Source organism: Calonectris borealis, chromosome Z (assembly GCF_964195595.1).
Source record: "Calonectris borealis chromosome Z, bCalBor7.hap1.2, whole genome shotgun sequence".
NCBI lineage: Eukaryota > Metazoa > Chordata > Aves > Procellariiformes > Procellariidae > Calonectris > Calonectris borealis.
Window position 1 is genome coordinate 51,848,478 of NC_134352.1, and position 20,570 is coordinate 51,869,047.

A 20,570-nucleotide genomic window follows, 5' to 3' on the forward strand; every position below is an offset into this window, starting at 1 on the left:
CTTTAATCAGCTTGCCTTTTCCTGTTGTGATGAAATAACACACCCTGTTTTGACAGTCTCTGGCTTTGTGGAATGGAAAGTCAAAATAAACAATGAAGACCACATTGAACATGCTAATACACAACCTCAAATGTTTCCTTAATTCCTAGGCCTAAGCTAGACAGCTTATCCAAACATTTCCTCCTGTTGACTCCCTTTGTCCCCCATGCCATCCTGGGTTACTAGATTTTAGATAGGAACTTCTAATACACATAATCCAGATTGAAAACAGAGTTTCATTAGCACAAACTCCCCTATCATAATTGTAATCTACAATAAATGAATGCAGTTAGCCACAGCAAGGTCTCCCCTGAGCCCTCCCCTCCTCTGCACGCAGACAGCAGCCATAAGCTGACACCAGGCTCCCGTATAAAGCTAGCACACTACGCTCACTGCAACCGCAGCAGGTCTACAGGGTTGCACTTTACAGGACCATGTCACGGCTCCTCCTTCAGCTGTTAGCGCTCTCATGTCTGGGAGCCACAGAGCCCCATGGAGATTCACCGCAAAGGACAAGCAGGTGGCCATTTCAGCACCTTTTCTATCTGGACAAAAATCTGCCTAAAAGTCAGAGTTTTCGTGAGCTGGTGGGGGAAAACCCAGTAGGTGTTGAGGAAACCCTGGGAGAACCAAGCTTTTTTGTAGCAATTCCACAGACAGCATCTGAAAGTGAGAAGCAGGAGGAGAAAAAAATGTCCAGATTCATCCTTCCCAATGTAGAACTCCATGCAAACCAAGACCTGAGAACATGGGCAGCACCCAGAGAGATCTCTCCTGTGGAAAACTTCTCTCCATCCCACTATTCCAGCAAGAGGGAGGCTGAACCTCCCTATAGGAAAGATGCAAAGAAATTTTGGGACCACTTCATGTTAAAGAAAAATTCAGCGTCTGAAGAGGTTGTCCTGCCAATCAAGACCAATGAAATGCACCAAGAAAACTGCAGAACCCTGCCTTTTTCCCAGGTAAGAACAGGTGTCCAAGATCAATAAATGTGTCCTTACCCCTGCTGCTGTAATCAGCACCTAAAGACAAACGGGTTAGTTCATTTGCCACTCACAGGGCCACTTCAGAACGCTCACACATGATAAGTGGCTGAAAAACACTGCTGAAAAAGGCTGAAAAGGTTTTCGTCTGATGAGGCAACTGCTAAATCGCAGCAGTGGAAAGCCACATGTTCAATTTTCAGAGAGTTAGTTCTTCTTTTTATGCAAAGGTGTTCTGACCTAGCCTGAGCAAGCAGGGCAGTGGTGAGTAATTATCTATTTAATGAATATACATCTAAACAGTTTGTACACATGAGTTACCTATATATATCTACATGTATATACATATACATATATGTGTATATCCAAAAGAGTCCCAGGGCAACTATTTACAGAAGTTGGTTGTTTTCTTACAGCTAAGCAAGGATTCCTTTCTGCTCTATTAATTGGAAGACAGATGCATACATCTAATTCTGTGCTAAGAGTGCTGGAGAACTGGTAAATTGTCCCATGTGCAGATGAAGCCATTTTGTCATATCAAGACAAGCAAATAGTATAGATAAAAGTGCTGTATTCCCTGTAAGGCAACATCTATTCTCACTGTTTCTATAATCACAGTCCGTCAAGGACCATGTTTTTTCACATCCCTCGCTAAACTCATTTTAAATTTATTTCAAATTTATTTCACTGGCAGACATACGTAAATATAGATGTGGCCTAGAAACTTGTACCGTTTTACTTTTTGTGCCATGTAATATGGCAAGCTTTCTCCAGTTGGCTGCAGTTATGCCAATATAAAAGTGCTTTTTATTGCTTGGGAGTTGACATAGGCTCTCCTCATACAAGGAGCTGTTATTCTTGCAAACCAAGAGATTACAGAACTTCCATTGCACTTTTAAGATTTTAATTAAAAACAAACTGCTAAAGAACATTATGCCTATTCCACATGGAGACAAATCTTCAAGATGACAGTTGAATCTAGCTTGTGGTTTATATATAAGAACGTTGGGCCAAAATGATATTTTAAGTCCTGCTAAGTGGGTAAGACTGCTTAGCCATGTCAGAAAGGCAGAACTCAAAGAGCAATTAAATCGTAAATATGACAAACCCACCTACTGGATTTTCCCCAATCAGCTCACAAAGGCTCTGACTGAAGCAGATTTGCCTTTGTTGTTCAATCTACGAATTGCCCATAGGAGCGCTAAAGTTTGCTTTTAAAAGGTCTTACGTTTTATGTCTTGCTTGACATAAAAAGTAAACATGTTTAAAGTAAGTGTTCTGAGAAGAAAAAATACAGTATTTGGGGTTTTTTTTTGCCTTCACAACTTCTAGCAAAGTCCATGGACCATTCATGTACCAGGAACTTCAAACTGCTTTCTGTTTCAGGGTGTTACTCATGAGAGCTGTGAGAAGGTGATGGTACAGAATAATCTGTGTTTTGGAAAATGTAGTTCCTTTCATGTTCCTGGTCCAGAAGATCGTCTTTATACCTTTTGTTCTCACTGCTTGCCCAGCAAGTTCTCCATGAAGCGCCTGGATCTCAACTGCACCAGTTCTGTCCCAGTAGTCAAAGAAGTCATGATTGTAGAAGAGTGTGAATGTGAGACTCAGAAAATTAAAGACCCCGCGATTGGATCTCTACGGTCAGACTTGCATACAAATGTACATGAGCACAATTAACCTGTGCAAAGTACTTCGTAACTTCTTGATCATAACAATTTGTCAATGGAAAAAAAACCAAAGAACTAAAGCTTTCATCACACTGGTACACAAAAATATTAGCGACGTAGACTTTCTACCTGAACTGCTTCTCTGCTTCGACAGTAACTTTACCTAAAATCGAACAGATGTTTCCTTGCAGCTGTTAAAGAAATGGAGATGAGATTACTGGGCTTATGTGTAGTAGAGTTCTTACTTTAACAAGAGAAACCTTTAAAAAAATTTCCACCCTTCCTATCACTGTTTATAGGATGCTAGTAAACAACAGCTGAAGAACTAGCATGATTTATCTGTGCAAAACCCTAATGTATCAGCTGGTTTACGTTGTCTTTGCTTGCAGGGACTGCCAACATAGCTCTGTGGGCAACACAGATGAGGCTTTAGTCCCTTCCTTGCAAAAACACGTCGACTTTTACATCAAGATAGTGGCTGGAAAGTGTAAAATATAAATGGACGAAGGGCAGATAGAGAGCTGTGACTAGTTAAGGTCATTCTGGTTGCTCCCAGCTGGAGTTCAGTTCCCTGTGAAAACTAATATACCTCAACCTCACAATTTACACGCTTATACAGTGGTTGCAAAGCATATTTCGCCATAGAAACCACTTACTCTCCTTCTACATGCCTGCCTTTGCTCTGCATGTTTTTTTTATTGAAAGTATTCCACAGTAGTAGCAGAAAAAAAAAACTAAAAATGGTATACTCCCATCATAAATGAACGGATTGTTATTATTATTATTTAAATTCACTGTGGAAGGACAATGCATATTTTCCAGTCTGATGAATTTTAACATTGATTTTAACCAAGATAAAGTTTAAGTAATATGGTCACACCTAAACTAAAGCAGAGAAGGCATTCGTGTGATAGAAAACCTGCAGAAGGATTTATCAGCTTGGCAATACCTGTATAGCTTTACAGGAACAGCCGAGAAAACTCTCTGTTAGGAAAGGTCTGAGTCTAGTGCTGGCCAACACAGCACCAGGGGCTGTTAGCCAAACTGCTGGCTTCTCTGCTCTCTCCAGCTGCTTCTCCCTGGATTTGTCTTGCAGACCTGGCACACAGGACAGTGATCAGCTTCCAGCAACTAGACTTCAGCCTATTTCTAAGCCAGCTCCTTCAGTCCTCTGGGAATCTGCTCCACTGCTATTACTAAACTCTCAGACCAGGGCCCCTGTTGTTACAACTACCCACAGCTCTTTTTTGGGGTATTGGAAGTCAGTATTGATATAGCTGGTCAATTCAAGAATTGGGTAAATGATTCCTTGTATTTGAACTGCACTATGATCAGAAGTGTCTTAATATCCAGTCAAAAAATATGTTCAGCATGGCTTTGGAGTGCAAGGCCCATGTTTAATATTTACTGAAAATTACATCTGAATGATATTCTGATACTGGACCTGAACTGCTGCAATAGCTGTTTGCTTCTGCAGGTCACTTGCAGTGAGTGAACTGAAGATTAGTATATAGTTATCTTTCATTATATATAAACCTGTTTTTAAATAATAAAAATTGTATACTAAAACTGAACAAAGCCTTCTCTCTATCCTTTTACACTAAGGACTGATGTGCAAACTGTGTATGGCTGTTTGTACGTTATGGCATGATACATGATGTCATCCCAAGTAATAAGCTGTCAAGGTCTTACCATCCCTGTATAGAATGCAATAAAGGAAATATTTATTTTAACTTAGTATTTATGCTAGCTTTCTAATGCTGATCAATATTCTCAGGATGCCAGTGCAATGACCTAGCACCCAGATTCAGAAATTTACCTTCACATGTTAGGCTGCATTGAGCATGAATGGGCTCAGGTTAGGACCACAGAAAGACAAGCTTTTCTAACAGGCAAAGTAGCACCAGCTAGCAACCGTATAGTTTCAGAGAACAAAGTGATTCTTTACGGCTCATGCTTTTCTCAGTAGAGATTCCTCCTCACTAGGCATGTCCAATTGCACAGTCAGCCCTAATGACTGGTGCTTTGTTAAAGCATGCTGTGTGCAAGTGGAAAAGCTAAGAAACAACTCTTTGTCTTACCATAAGGTTCAAACCTCAGCACCTTATCAAACCTTTGTGAGTTATTGTGTGTGATTGTTAGTGTTCATTTTTAATAAGCCTAAGGAAGAAAAGCACACAGAGCATCAAAGTTCCCAACTTTTTTCTCTTTATTCCCAACTTTATCTGAAAAAGCTAAATCTTCTGAGGCTTCTAACCACTGATGTTTTAAAGCTGTGTGCATATATAAGAATGTTTGTCTGCATTTTCTTTTTTTCTGAAAGGCAAATATGTTTTAGGTTTGATATTTGCAGAGAACCACTTGAAGGTAGGACCTACATACACTCCCAGTAAGATCGCAAGTCAATTAAAAAGAAAAATCTTCCAGTCTTGTAATTTTGACATGACTGACTGCTGAACTGTGACTTTTGCACATACGGATAGCAGAACTGAAGCTATATTGTGGAGTGTAAAGTAGTCAGCCTAATTTTTAAAGCTCCTTCTGTGTGCTGAAGCATTATTGCAGTCAAAGCAAGCTATTCATGAAAGGAGTTTGCAGGACCAGATTCTTAGTGTGAATTTGCACAGCTTAAAAGTAGGTGAAAAGAGGTAATGACAGCTGTAGTAATTGCTAATTAGATTAGTGTTGTAGGTTTTTTGGATGAATGTTTAATTAACCCAGCAATGACTGGTTGCATGTAATTAGCACAGTATTCTGCAAAATCAAGAATGTGTTAATTGGATCAGATTTCTCAGGCTTTAAAAATTCCATACTAGGAATAAGTTGTGCCCAGGGGCTAACAGGATTTTGGTCTCTCAAGCAGCACAACTATGATGGCTTCTACTAGTATAATGATGTGGGCCAGACAGGTGAGGGGTGTGATCCGTATCACTATATGGATGCTTCCAGTAGTAATGCCATTATAGCAGCAAACTTGCATGACTTTAATTTAGTTGTGTCCATTCAGAGGTTGCATGCTTTCTGTAATGAAAGCTTTTCCAATGTAACTATGCTTACAATGGAAGTGCTGCTAATGTGATCTCTTCTCTTCCAGAGCACTCCTTGTACAAACCTATCTTGCAGAACAAGACTAAGCCATAGTTACATAGCTCTCTGAAAATTGAGCTCAATCTCAAGTGGAGTTTGTATACTTCTGCCATTTTATTTGACCTACTGCCTCTTTTCTAAATGGGTGTGCTTTACCTTGAAAATAATTGAAGACAAGTGCCGTTTATTCTAATTTCTTAAGCAAAATAAATCTTCAGTACAGGCTGTTCTCTGAAATAAGGATTTTATGCAACCGGCTTTAATGCCTGCAATTACATCAAACACTAGAGTTGCATCAAACTCTTATCGAATTCTGCACAACCATACATTCCAGGGAAAAGTCTCTGAAGTTGCACTCAATACTTCATGCTGTGCTTGGTACTTTGTTCACCATTTATGAAATATTCACAGCTAACCTCATGGCTGTCAGCTAACAAGCTCTAGCATGTTTTACTGACAGGTGGTGAAATCTCTTGCGGTACTTCCTCCTAAATGTACTAGCTCCTTGCTGCAATAGCAAGACGATGAAATTCGCTACTCAGAAAGAAGCTGCCTGCCAGTCTGTACAGCTGCATAATCATATAATGTCTGGGATGCCTCTAGGAGCGTGTGCTGTGCAGGATGGTACATGTGAAGAGGCGTGGGATTGAGGCTACCTCAGGTCCTCCATCAGGCAGCGTGCCCGTGGAAACAGGAAACATTGACAGTAAATTATAAATATTTTGCATTTGCCGTTTTGCTAAACCTAACTCCTTGAACATCTGGTATGCAGCCACCAACTTCAGCTCCCCGGAAATCTCTCCGTGACAGCTGCGCACACTCCCTCTGCTCAGATGAGAAAGAATGGGGATCAGAAGACTCTGTAGTTGGCTAGTTGCAATATTGATAAAAATGTTAATTGTCCTCACTGAGAACAAGATCATTCTGTTTACAGTGCCTTGTGCTCCATGGCACCAGCAAAATGCCCTTCAACTTGAAAAACAAAAAATGGACAAAAAGCTAAAATTAATAATAATAAGAAGAAGAAAGTCAGGGCCAGCCTTATGTTTCTCTAAGGCCTTTTCTCAGGCATTTTCATTTTGCTGGTTGAGGGTATTGCTATTTCCAGCCATTTAGTCTGATGTTCTGCGGGTGGCTGCAGTCTGCAGTCAGGGTGTTCAAACAGAGCAGGCATGTACCGACGCTGCCTTTCTGAACAAGCAGTATCTCAGCTTAACCCTCTGCTAAAGCTGCTTCAAACTCACCTTGCACTGCAATAGATACGCAAGCATTCAAGCAGCCTGTTGCCCTGCCTGGACTTCAGACAGCAACTCCTGGAGGGAGAGAGGCGTTAGAAGAACTCATGCTAGGACACCTGCAGCTGGACATTATCTGAGCAGAGCTCCTCACACCATTCAAGTGCCTTGGATGAAAACGAACTCCCTAAATTAGAATACTGCCTGGTCTAGCTTAGCCCCCATGTAACCTATCTGGGCTGGGGGATCAGTAGATTTCACCATGCCTACTACTGAGGCAGATAGATTGGAAAACCTATGTTGCCTTTGATTTTTCTGGTCATTAGGTCAGAGAGAAAATGGAGCCTGAGAGACTTCAACATCTATTGCTTCATCCTCAGCATGTGACATTGTGACTGACAAAATTTCTTGGCCAGGACAGGCCCAGAATCTTTGTCTCAGCACAGCATGTCATTAACACATGACATGGATCTTCATGACAAGAAGAATTTTGCTCCCATTCTAGAGTTCACAAGTGTCTCCTATGTACATCAGCAAGGTTTACGAGGAAGTGAGCAGTGCAACGGTGCTGCAGAAAAGAAGCACAAATTTAGAAGGACCAAGGAAGATGAGTACTGTTGAGAAGGACGATTTCTCAACCCAGGAGATACCTGCGCACAGACAGCGCCCCTTCTACACATCGATCAAGGGGCACAATTGGGCTCAAAATGAACCCTGGAAAACAGTGTAATGAAGCAAGGGGCTTGTAAGCAGTAAGAATCACGGGAGCCACAGTGCATCCCTCTCTCTTGCATGTGCTCTCCATAACAGAGCATCAGCTGTTACTGCACATGGCTTGATTTTAGCATGCTGATTTAATATTTACAGAGTGCCAATAAAATTTATATGATGACAGCTGGTGGCTCCTGTGGTAATTTATAAACAGCAACCACAACACAACACAGACATCAGAAACTCCAAGAGGAATTCTATGCTATTGTGCAATATTCAGCACTGAAGAATGTGGGTATTTTTCTAATTTTGCAGACTTTTAATAACCTTTGTGTAATACATCATATTAGACTTTACATAAAGTCCATATTATGCAAAGTTAGTATTTCCCCTAGGTATGTTTTTTCCTTCAGAATGGAGTTCACCACAAAGACTCATTATCTATCTATCTGTATTTGATACTCTGGCAAAAGCGTCAGGTAATTTCTGTAGTCCGAGCCTTTGCAAGTTCAATCAGGAAGTCTATCACATGATTGCCTGCTTTTCTTCCTGCACTGCGCTTCCCCAAAGGAAATATTAACAAATGGGACCTGCCGTGCTGACGACTGAGCCAGAATAGACTACCACCCTTGTTCCACAAACTGTGTTTACTCTGCATATCCGTGAGTAGAAAAGAGTAAAATACAATCTGTCTGACAAGACTACAGATCTAATGACTGGCCATTTTCAGTGTACCACTACAGAAACGCAAATACCTGGTATTTGACTAGAAGATGACATTATCGACTGATTCTTTTTCATTCTACAAGAAACCTTCATCGATCGTACGATCCCTCTTTGTTTATCTTTCTATTTTATTTCCCAAGTCCTTGGTTTCTTTTCCACTCCTTGGTTGTTGTTTTTTTTTTTATCTACATTTATTCTTCAAATCAGTGAAAAATTTTCACAGCTTATTATGTCTTTTACGTATAGGCACAAATTCATATGTGAAATTTGTCATGGAATAGAGGCAGAGGCTGTTTTTTATTACAACCACCTTTCTAGTGATTCTTTTCCCCACGTTTTTTAATAGTCCGATTAACATGTCTATTATTTTCAGTGTTACCTGTTCCTAGGGACACATGTAGGTTGTTCTTGAAGAAGTGCTATCTCTGGTTTACTTAGAACGTGCTTCATTCTCTTTCCAGCCAACCTCCAGTTCCTGCTAAGAATATGTATTTTCAGGTGAGAGCAACTTTAGCTTGAAATTTTAACAATTGCGTGAAGACTGTGGACACCGAGAAATAAATCAGGACAAGGGCCAAAACTCTCAACAAAAGCTTGAAATCCACCTAAACATCAAACTGACTTTTTGGGTACTCCCTTCTCAGAATAATCATATTATGATTAAGTTTTAAGAAAAAATTTATCAGTAATAAAGAAGAGTTTTCTGTATTGGTGGTGGTCACCATATTACTCTTCATCCATTTCATCTGTCATTGTGTAGCAGAAATGCTCCAGGGCAAGAGCCCATCAATTTACAGTGGGAACCATGCCACTCAGACAGATGGGGATATCTTTAGGTAGCCAAGATCATGTATGTGCATCAGCAATGGGTGCTCAAGGCACGATTCCCAGCTGGGAACACTGAAAATGCTGTCTGTTACAAGCTGTCTGTGGCTTTTAACCACTGCTAATCCCTCACGGGTCAGAATTATCTTTTAAAAACAAAGATTGGCTTCTGTGGCCATGTAAGGGCCCTCTGTGAGCAAGGAGCACTGCACAGCAGGGGACCTGAGTGTCACAAAAATTTCGCAACTGGCCTGTACTGATGGAGGAGAGAGGCTAGGACGCAAAGTACAGAATTACAAGAGTAATTCTTTATTCATGCGCATGAAGTGTCCCACTCAAATTGGGGCACACCAAATGTGGTTTTACACATGGTTTTTACACCTTTCAAGCATTCAGATACAACACGACTTGACCACTCACTACTTAACACACACATACTACTATTTTGAAAAACAACGATAATTCTACAGTGCCATCATCCATCTGCTTCTTTCTTGATCTAGGTGTCCCTGGAGTTGGTCTTGCTACAGTTATTTATCTATGATGCCAGATAATGGGAGGGTTTCACAGTGGTGTTGGAGGGTCTGGGATGCTGGCGTTACCTTGATAGTCCAGGGGCATCCTTTTGTCTTTGTGGATGGCTTCAAGATTCCGAGAAACAGAAGGTCCTTATTTTCAAGGTGGGGGCTGTCCTTCTCCTCCTTGCAGTGAGCTGGTGCCCTTCAGTTATGCTGACTTAACCATGATTATGCAGTATACAAGATAAAATATCTATCTCTTAAGAAAGCTAATATGATTTCATACTATTAAGAAAGTTCATACCATTTCATACGATAAAGACTAATTGGTGCAACAGCCAGGGAACGAGATTCTCCCCACAGAAGCCTGCAGGCAGAGGCAGAGGCCTTGTCTGCAACACTTATCAGGAATTGCAGATGGACACTACAGAGGTGAAGGAGAGAGAGTTGACGAACGTCTGCGCTCGGGTACGGGCCTGCGCCCGTGAGCCGACACCGGAGAAAAACGGCTGCGCGCTCGAAGGCGGACCGGGCAAACAGGTTTCCGACGGCCTCCCGCCGGGCAGGGCAGACCGTTCCTCCAGCGTGGCTGCTCCCGCCTGCGCAGGCAGGGTGCAAACACCTCACGCGTCCCCCGCGCGGCTGATTCTAACAGTAGGAGGCAGGACAGCCCGGCTTCCAGGCGGAAACCGCGGCCCGGCCGGCCGGGGAACGGCGCGGGGCGGCCGGGCCGAGCCAAGCCCGCCCGCCCTCGCCGGCTCTGGCCCCGCCCCCCGCCGGTGTGCTCTCAGCGCGCCTGCGCGGCCCTCACGGCGGAAGCGGAAGGTGGCGCTGCTGCGGCAGGCGTTGGGCGCGTGCGGGCGCGCGTGCTGCGAGCGGCCGGGGTGGCCTCCGCGGTTGCTATGGAGAGCGGGGGAGAGGGGGGCGCGTGACCGCGGCCCCTCCCTGCTCCTCCTGGCCTCGCCCAACGGTTGGTTCCGCCTCGCGCCCCGGGGAGGGGGGCGGCGGGAGGAGGGGCAGCGCGGCCGTCGAGGGGGCTGCGGGGGAGGGGGTAGCCCCCCTCAGTGGCTGCCCTGAGGGGTGTCTCTTGCCGGGCCCCTCCGGAAGTCTGGCGCCCCAGCTGCTCTCCATGGAGAGGCCGCCGCCGCCCTTCCTGCGGCGGTGGGGTGAAGAGCGGCGGCGGCCCCTCGGGGCGCGTTTTGGCGTGGTCCCGGGCAGGCGGACTAGTGCTAGGCTTTCTCTGGGGTGCGTTGGGGGCCTCCTTATCGCCAGTCTTGGACGTCAGCTTTACCAGTATTAAACCTGCGTTATCAGTCTTGGACGTCAGCTTTACCTGTATTAACTTCAACTTCAGGAATGCTGTCTTGTGGATAGAGAGTTGGGGGAGGGAAGTCCTTAGCGGACTTCATGAATATCTCCTTGTCTACGAAATAAATACTGTTGCCATTTCCATGAAGCTTCGCGATGCTGCTTTTTTTGCTAAATGATGAGGAGGGCATTTGCTGGTTTTGAGGTGGTAATGGAAGAGGTGCGTGGGTGGTGGTGGCTGTGTGCTGCTGCAGCAGAGCACAAGGAAGTACAATGCCCTCTGACTATTCTTAGTTTCACACTTCCGTTTTCCAGCTCCAGTAGTTAGTAAAATGAAATTGTAGGTCTTCATTCCCTTTGCACTGAGGATCCTAACGGTGATGTGCTTCATCTGTTTACAAGTTGCTGTTTGGTCAGCAGTAGGTAAAGATAGTTTTCATGGGTTTGTGATCAATGAGGACATAGTGTGTATACGTTAATACCAAGCCACATCCCAGTCCAAGCCCATGTGGCATCTTTCATGAATGCAGTAGATGTTTACAGGTATGCCTTGTAAGATCCTATCTATAAAAAAGAATTGGGTGGGAATGTCTTGCCTACCTTAACCAACTTGTCAACAGCCACCTAACCAGCCACCTAGTGCCAAGGTCTCTGCTGACAACCATCCATTGTACAAACGTGCAATGCCAGGTACATGAGGTTTTGTCATGGCAAAAATATGTTGCTGCTTGTATTAACTGGTTATTCAGATACTAGTTTTCTTAAACAGAAGACCTGCAAAAGGCATAATGGTAATTCTATTCTGACACTTGATAACATCACATAAGTGACTTCTTTAAAATACAGTTGAAAGCAATTTAATTGTTTGGTTCAAGTCCACTTTTTTTTTCCTGGTGAGGTCTATTTTTAATTTTATATCACTAATTTTTGGCAGTAGTGCCTAAGATTTCAGGAGAGTCGGAGATCTAAAACCACAGCTGGATCCACAAATCGACAGACGCTGTTGATTGTTATGGCCTTGCCTTGCCTATCACAAATATTATAGCAAGCGTCTCTCTCATGTTTTTACTCTCTGTTCCTTTCTCTGAATTGCTTAGAATACAGCCTTTTTAGAAAGTGGTGTTTTTCTCACACTGGAAGTGTATTTTGTACAGCATAGTATTGTTCATTTTGCGTGGGGTCTTAAAATTGTGTTTCACAGTGAACAATACTATGAATTACTGGTCTGTGTCATTCTGGACTTGTTTAAGCATTTGTGAAAAAAGTTCTGGAAGTCAGATTTTACAAGTCTTACATTTCTTACTGAAGTTCAGGGCTAAAGTGAGGCAGAATGTACAGTTATGTATCAATGCAACAGCCATAAACGTGCAAGGAGCAGGATGTCACCAGAGCTTGTTGTCTTGCTTCTTAGGATGACAAATGGAGTAGTGCTTGTATTGGGTTTATTTATGAAACAGAATTTTCAAATGTTTATGTTTTGGGACAGTCTTGATGCAAAATTGTATACTTTTTTTGAAGTTTGCATTCAAATGAGCGTATTAAAATAATCTTTATTTCATGTTAACATTTCTGGTTAGTGCAAAGCTTTCTCATTTCTCAGAATTGACTTTCTGCCTGCTTGACTCATTCTGTCATCTCATTATTCAGTGGACGTCACATCAGAAATCATATTGGAGGTGACTGTAGTGAACAAATACTGAGTTTATGATACCATTAACTGAATTGAACAGAAAGAAGAGGGTTAGGAAAAAATGCTGTCCCGTAGTAGAAGTATTTTTTGGAAAGGTAAGAACAATTCTTGATCATGTAGGAAAGACTCAGTCATGTTTAGGTAAATCTGAAGCTTTTCACAGACACAGCTACTGTTTCTTTTCAAATGCTTTGTGTTTGAGATGTTTATTTAGAAAAAATGGCTATAAATCAGGGCAAGAGGGAAGAAAACCACAAAACCTCCAACATAAGTATTGTGTATTTTATCCTAAATGATTTTGTTGGAAGATTTTTAGGCATTGCATGTGTGAATACTGAGTGTATACGGACATAAATCACTTAATTATTTCTTTTCAACTGATTTGTTGTGAACCTGCTCATAGACTTTTGTCCTCTACATATTGTAGTTATTCTTCTCAGAAATGATGCATCCTAAAGAACAGAATTATTTGATATCAGTCTTCCTTTCTTTTGACATTGTATTTGAAAGAGTGAATACAGATTTTATTAAAGTATGTTTGAAAAGAGAAGGCTATAAATTCACCTTGTCTGTGGGTTAAATTGGAGTCTACTACTTTCTACATAATCATCAGAATGTGCACGTGTTAGGTTTTCTTTATTCCCCTTCCACCGTTACATATTTATTTTTATATGGTACGTAAACCAAGAGGGAGAGGGGAAAAAGCTCACTTTGCTGGAGGAAGTCAATACATTAACATTGTTTGTGCAGTATTTCTGACAAAAGTATAATGAAAAATATAAAACTTAATTTATCGTTATAATAGGCATGCAGGAAGCAAGTGTATCACAATTTAAAGTAACTGAAATACACTGGCAGTAGTGCAGTTTTATACGGACCTTTCTCTGAACACTCCCATTCTTTTAAATCTATATTAAAATTGTGAAATGGCCTAGAACTGAAATTAGAGGATCGCTAGTTAGAATCAGCGTGTCAGTTGAGACGCGAGAGGCAAAGGATCTGGATATCTCTGAATAGCTTGAGAGGAAGCTCTACTCAGTGAGGTGAGGTATGAAGAACAGAATAGCAGGTAATCATTTATATGCTGCCTTTCAAATCAGTGATGATGATTGTTTGAGTATCCCACTCTTTTCTGTCTCTTTCAGAAAAGATACAGAAAGTGATGATGAAAAATCTCCCTTTCTTGAGATTGGGGCCTTTTTTTGCATAGTTCCAACTTAGTTGTGAAAATTGCCATCAAAGGTATGGGTTTGGGTGGCGGGTATTTGGTTTTGTTTTGGTTTGGTTTGTTTTTTTAATTCTAAAAGTGAATAATGTCATGCAGGCAAAAGTTAGTCATTGAGTTGTAAAAATTCGGGATGTATTCCCATGATAGGCATTCTTTGTTTTCTCCAAAATCTCTCATGCTGCTTATTGCTCACACATTATACTTAGTAGGTCACTCGGAAACAAGTATTTCAGTACTTACATCTCTCTATTTTGTTTGTTGAGCTGTTATTTCCCCTTCTGAGGAAGCGCTGTGAAGTCATGAAATCTCTGCTGCTCTGGTAAGATGGAAAACAGATGGATTCCTCAGTGGTCAGCAGTCTTTCTAGCTGCCTCTGTTTTTTTTGGCCTCTGTGTGTCTGTCAGTCTGCATGATTTCCCCTTTGTAAATACATGCTGACTACTCCCAATCACCTTCTTGTCCTTCATATGTTTGGAAGCAGTTTGCAGGATTATTTGCCTCACCTTGCCAGGTATCAGGGTGAGGCTAACAGGCCTGTAGTTGCCTGGATCCTCCTTCTTGCCCTTGAAAACAGGGTTGACACTTGCTTTCTTGAGTCCTCAAGAACCTCACCCATCAGCTTAAAACTTTCAAACATAACTGAGAGTGGCCTCGCAATGACAGGGCCAGCTGTCTCAGCACTCATCATGGTGGCATCTCATCAGGTCCCATGGAAGTGTTATGTCTGGTTTGTTTAAAGGTTTCTTAATCTGATCCTCCCTCACTTAGAGTAAGTCTTTCTTGCTCCAGACTTTCAGGGACCTGAGATGCCAGAAAGCAGGTCTTACCCATAAAGAGCAAGGTGAAGAAGGCACTTTGACCTTTCTGTATCCTTTCAGGAGGTACCCCACGCCATTCAGCAGCAGGCCCACATTTCCCCTAGCCTTCCTTATGCTGCTTGTGTGCCTGTACAAGACTTGCCTTTTGACCTTCATATCCCTCACCAGATTCAACTCCAGGTGGAGTTTGGCTTTCCTAATCCCATCCCAGTACACCCAGGTGGTGTTTCTTATCAAGTGTGTGCATGCACTTGATGTGGCCCCACTTCACCTCTGCTTTGTTGATTGTAAGATTTCTATTGTCCATGTCATCCTTCATCCTTTGCTTGCAAACCCTGACCACTGCTTCCTCACTCAATTGTAGGTTACCACCTTCCTCTCCCATCGTTCCTAGTCTAAGCCTTCCCTTAGCAGATTGACCAGCTGTCTGTTGGCAAAGATGCTTTTACCCCACATAGTGTGTCAAGTGGATCCTGCGCTCCCTCCCCCGCAGTTCTTGATCCTCAGAGAAGGTCTGTGGATGTAAAAGCTGAGTCCCAGCTTTTGACACAAGCTGCACAACCGTTTGTGTGGGATCTGTCTACTCCTCCTCAAGTCCTTCCCCTTCACGAGCAGGATGAAGGAGACACCACTTGGTCCTCAGGCTCTGGCCCTCATACTCCAAGCCATGTAGTCATGCTTGATACGCTCCTGGTCTCCCCTGGCCATAGCCGTGGTGCCCATATGGAAGAGCAGCTGATGGAAATGGTCTGAGGACCAGACTACTACCAGCCTCAGTAATAGCCTCTCCGTGGTATCCAGGACCCAAGCCCCTGGCAAGCAGCAAACATTGCCAGGTGGCAGGTTGGGCCAGCAGAGGTACCTCTGCCCCTGCAGCAGGGAGTTTCCCACCACTGTTCCTTGCTCTGTCCTGCCCGCACTGCCACAGGACTTGGGCACAGCCAGCTCAGAGGCTTCATTGGACAGAGCTCCCTGTCTTTGCCTGCTGCCAGGGCTCAGAACCTGCTCTGTAGATCAGCGCTGCAAGCGGAGGAGGAACCGTCCTCCTGGTGCTCAGAAGCTCCCAGGCTTTGCCAGACTCAGCATCTCCATGCCCAGCCTGACAAGCTAAGGCTCTGCCTGCTTCTTCTTGGTGCAACGGGGGTTACTGTAGCTGCAGGGTTTGGAAGGGATCTGGTCCATCTCCTTTTAAGGATCTGTGATGTTGTACAGTCTGCTCACCTTCTTCCACAGCTTCTCTGCTTGATGAGACAGATCCTCCATCAGTGTACACTTAGAAGGATATAAAATGGTTTTTTGTTCTAAACCGGCTGATTTTACAACAAAGGCACATTAAGAACTGGTAGATTCAGGAGTATAATACTACATCATTTATATGTCTAGAGACTGTGTAGTGTGTAGTATATTAATACCAGGTATACAACAGACTATGGTGCATGCATGCTACATACAGTAAAATTAAAAAAGAATAGTAAATATAGGCCTAAATAGTTTTTATGATTATCATGAACTTAAAAACAGTTTCAAGGACACAGTAGCTGTATTCAGTATGCAAATGTTTTGTAAAACAAGTGTCAGCAGATTTGATTAATTTTTAGGATAAAAATACGCACTTAATACTCTGCTATACTTGAATGGGAACACTGTTGCACTAGAAGACAGCAAACAAAGCATTATGATAAATAGTGCATAGGAGAAGTGTGAAAGAATGTCAGATAACTTATTTGGGTCTGATTTTGATTAGAGATCTAGAAAAAGAAGAAAACAACATTAATGAAACTTGTGGATAATATTAAGCAGAGAAATCGTGAATGCAAGCGAGGATAGACAAACGTGAAGCAAGTATGCAGACCCCCTGGAAACAGAGATGTCTGACGGATTAACAAGATGAAATTTCAATGCAACAAGTAGAAGCTGAAAGGAATGGAAGAAAAACCATCTGAAATGGACAAGTTCCCTGAAGCCCAGAGATCAGGGAAACTAATGGGTAGGAGAGTAGCTTGGGGTTATGCATGTGTTGCAATATTAAGATACGTATCTGAAGGCAGCCTGACAAAAAAACTAACAGTAGTAATCCTTCCCTTGAAGGTGCTGCTGAATAGTGCTTATGACTTAGTGCTGTGGTTTTATGAAGATCAGTTTATGAACCTCTGAAGTTCATAGTGTAGGACTTGGTGGGGTTTCTTCAGTCCAAAAGAAGAAAGAACCCAGCACACTAAACTATCAGAATGGAAACCTTGATGTTTTAAGTGTGATTAATAGTGAGAAAACTTACTATTTTATGATATCTCTTAATGATCTACATGAAAGATGTTAGGGTAGTGTGGTTCCTTTCTCTATTGGTTTGCTATAAATGCCATGGAGGAGGTTTTCTAAGCAGGGAAAAATGACAAATTCCTAGGGAAGCTCATGACTGTTTTAGCATTCAAGCTTTTAAAAAATAATCTTGAAATATAGGTGGGAGACTACCATAGATAGGTGGGATGAATCCTTGTATAAAATAAATCATTCCCTGCATATCTTGTTTGTTTTGCACCCTTTTTGTTTTGGTGGGAGATTTTCTTTAATGTTTATGTCCTTTGCTGCTGCTAGCTGGCTGACTGTTGCTTGCTTTACCTATTACTTCATAGTTTTCCCAGGTACTTGTTTTACTTGCATCTTGACGATAAATGTTAGTTTTTAGCGAGATAACTAATCAATGAAATCATAAACTATTTCTCTTCCTGGTACTTGAACAGTGTATGTGAAATGTCTGTAAGTTTTCATTTAATTCCTTAAATCAATAGCTGACAGAGTTTTTTTCCTATATGAATGTATGTGGAACCCTGTAGCTTGCATGATACTAGTTAATTTACTCTTTTTTAATTTATTTATCTCTCTAGGATCATCTTTTCTTCCTGGGTTGTGACAGATTATTACTTGTTTGTGTTCAATGGGACGACAAATTCACTTTGTGGTTGACCCTCAGGGTTGGTGCTGCATGGGCCTGGTTATCTTTGTCTGGCTGTACAATACAATCTTCATTCCAAAAGTCATCCTTTTTCCTCACTATGAAGAGGGACATATTTCAGCTGTGGCAATTTTGTGTAAGTCAATTTAACTTAGCCCTTTTTTCTGCTAGTAAAAATAGTATCTTTGGGCGGTCGTTAACTATCTATGAGAAAGGTCAGAAAATAAAGAATAGATAAAGGATAAAGATGAAGCATAAGTTAAAGGATATGCAACCTACATTTTTGTGTTCTGAGAAGCTGAGACACTTCATTCATTTCAAAGATGTTATAGTACAACTTGTTTATGTGGAAACTGGGGAAAAGCGTTGATATTGCTTTCAGATCCTGTAGCTGGAACTTGTTGACAGAATTTCAGGCCCACAGCTCTTAGTGTTTGTCAGAATTCGGGGTGGTAGTACTGGTGATTGACAAACTGAGTTTTGTTAGTTTTGTCATACATCCCTGGATGGGTCAGCTAATATGAATTATGCTAATCGCTTTTGCTGGGGAGAAAAGGCTTGAATTATAACTGGAACCAAGTTTAAAGTGAAGATGGACTATTGGGAATGTCCTTTCACATACAGGCTTTGATGTGTAGAATGATGGGTGCTTATTTGATAAGACAGTGGAGGAACTTCTTAAATACAGTAGTGAGGTCATAGTGGCATCCTGCTGGTGCTATGAAACATTGTTCACTGCTACCTTTTCCTCTCCCTTTTTAACACTGGGGACTACTTAATATTGTAGACTGTATAGGACCAAAAATATATCAGGAATTGAATGAGAAGGCTGAGTAATTTCCAAGTCAGTGCTGGAGCATCTCTATTTTTGGTGCAGTGTGTAGTAGATATTTTGTACATGTGAAAAAGACTAACAAGTGTTTGTTTATTTTTTCAGGTTATTACTTCTGCTCATTGTTTTGTATAGCTTCATTACTAAGAGCCTCAGTAGCTGATCCAGGAAAGCTACCTGAAAACCCAAAGATACCAGTTACAGGTACATTAAGTTGTTTCTATATAATTGAATAAAAGTTATTTTAATGTCCTCAAAATAATTAGGAATCAATTTGATTTTGTGAGATATGATGGAAACCATGAGCTGTCTCTGTTAAAGCATTGTTAATGAAATTAAGATCAGTATGTTGCTGTTTTTAACTTGTAAACGTCTGCACTTTCCCTTGTGCAGACTCAAAACTTCTTTCAAAAACTTGTATTCCATCAGACGTTCAGGAACTTTGGCTAGGAAATTTTTCCATGGGAAGAATTTTTTTGCATTCTAGGCTTTCAAATGTACTGCATATACTTCTAACTTGATAATATTTAATAAAAAATATTTAGAGATGGTTAGTCATTATAATTCTACAGCTTTTTTCTAAGTAAATTTATAAGATGTTGAAAGTGGTGGTAGAAGGTACTCTTATGCTGGATTTTTTACACATTTTTTTTCGGTGACTTATGTTTGTATGGGCCGTTAACGAAACAAATGTGATGCTAATTACATTGAGTTGCTATAGAGTCGCAACTTAACATGCAGGAATTCCCTTCTGTCCTTGTGAATTTATCCTATAATTCCTGTATGGTATCCGATGCTCCAGAAATTGGAGGAAATTTGAAACCTTAATAACTTTTCACAGAGAAAGCCAAAATTTTTATGAACTGTTTAATGCTATTAAGGTGCTTGTGTAATGCATAGAGCTTTTACATAGAAGTTTAGAATGGAGTAGGGCTATTAAACAGCATGAGCTTTGTCACCTTAACAGAAAATACTTCTTGAATGTAGAAAATGTATCAAATGCAGTGAGGGGTGAATATTGCAGCCTTGTCTTGCAAGGTGGTGGGTGCCAGGAGTAACAGTTTGCTCTCTTTTCCTGATGTTAGTGAGAATCTAGGATGATGGGTTTGGAAACATGATCTGTTTAGCCTCAGCATTGATGTTACGATGTGCACAAAGTAGGCAGCAGATAGTAGGAAGGGATGTATTTCCCTGGGATTCAGATGTTAAACATCGATTGCAGAAAATCTCATGTCAGTGTTCTTTCTGCTCCTGGCAACTGAGCCTTTGATCCAGTAAAATGAAAGGTGGCTCAGACTTGGGTTCTGCAGTCAGAGTTCTTGCTGCAGGAAGAACAATGTGGATTCTGCAGCCTGAGCTGGAGAATGAAGACACTCAGTACAGTTACAGACAATTACATTTATGACTCAGTGTTCATTTACCTGCAAAATACCAGGACCAGTACAAATTCCCTTTGTGCACAAATGTTTCTTTCTCTTTTAAGGGATCCCTTTGAATAGCTCTCCAACTTTTTCATGTTCCATTCATTTCATATGGCAGTGATACTTTATAGATACTTCTGAAGACAGAACACTTAGCCTTGGCTGTGACGCTGATATTATGATTTGGTGTGTGCTATATCAGGGGGTTTGAACTTTCTAAAGTGGCAGTTCAGTTCTCTGGTATTCTCTAGGTTGATAGGAAGATACATTTTTGCATGATATAAATTGTATTCAAAAATGAGGTTGGGGTGTTTCTGAACTCTGCTAGTAGCTACCCTATTAGGAGTGACACCTTTGTGACACCGGATTTATGGGAACAGATTGTAAATCAGTTTCCATCTGGCATTATTCTAGTTTAATGATCTCAGATATTGGACGACTTTACTTCCAGTGTCCAAATGTTATTTTGCAGCAAGAAAGACAAGATTAGAGCTACCTGCAGGTGGCTCAGAAGTGCTAAATTTATTTT

The 20,570-nt window shown here is 41.5% G+C and overlaps 2 protein-coding genes across 9 annotated transcripts in view; both read left to right on the forward strand.

Moving 5' to 3' along the window:
• Positions 1-473: 473 nt before the first annotated feature.
• On the forward strand, positions 474-2,702 carry CER1 (cerberus 1, DAN family BMP antagonist). The gene is made up of 2 exons (XM_075138146.1): positions 474-1,001; positions 2,409-2,702. Exons 1-2 carry the CDS (start codon positions 474-476, stop codon positions 2,700-2,702), a joined length of 822 nt encoding a protein of 273 aa, XP_074994247.1.
• A 7,907-nt stretch (positions 2,703-10,609) lies between these two features.
• The window catches only part of ZDHHC21 (zDHHC palmitoyltransferase 21), a 43,942-nt gene continuing 33,981 nt past the window's right edge, over positions 10,610-20,570 (forward strand). For 5 of the 8 annotated variants that reach the window (XM_075138264.1, XM_075138265.1, XM_075138259.1 and 2 more), the window contains exons 1-3: positions 10,610-10,764; positions 17,721-17,924; positions 18,726-18,824. In XM_075138264.1, the coding sequence (XP_074994365.1) occupies positions 17,771-17,924; positions 18,726-18,824 (253 nt within the window). In that variant the 5' untranslated portion in view covers positions 10,610-10,764; positions 17,721-17,770. Of the gene's footprint in view, positions 10,765-13,937; positions 14,035-16,582; positions 16,826-17,720; positions 17,925-18,725; positions 18,825-20,570 lie in introns of all 8 variants that reach the window. The other 3 variants (XM_075138261.1, XM_075138260.1, XM_075138262.1) reach the window with 3 other exon arrangements.

Bases quoted from the DNA above. Each gene is read 5' to 3' on its own strand.
- CER1 (XM_075138146.1), top strand. From the start codon at position 474: ATGTCACGGCTCCTCCTTCAGCTGTTAGCGCTCTCATGTCTGGGAGCC. The intron at 1,002-2,408 runs GTAAGAACAGGT...TTTCTGTTTCAG, and splicing joins GAACCCTGCCTTTTTCCCAG to GGTGTTACTCATGAGAGCTG.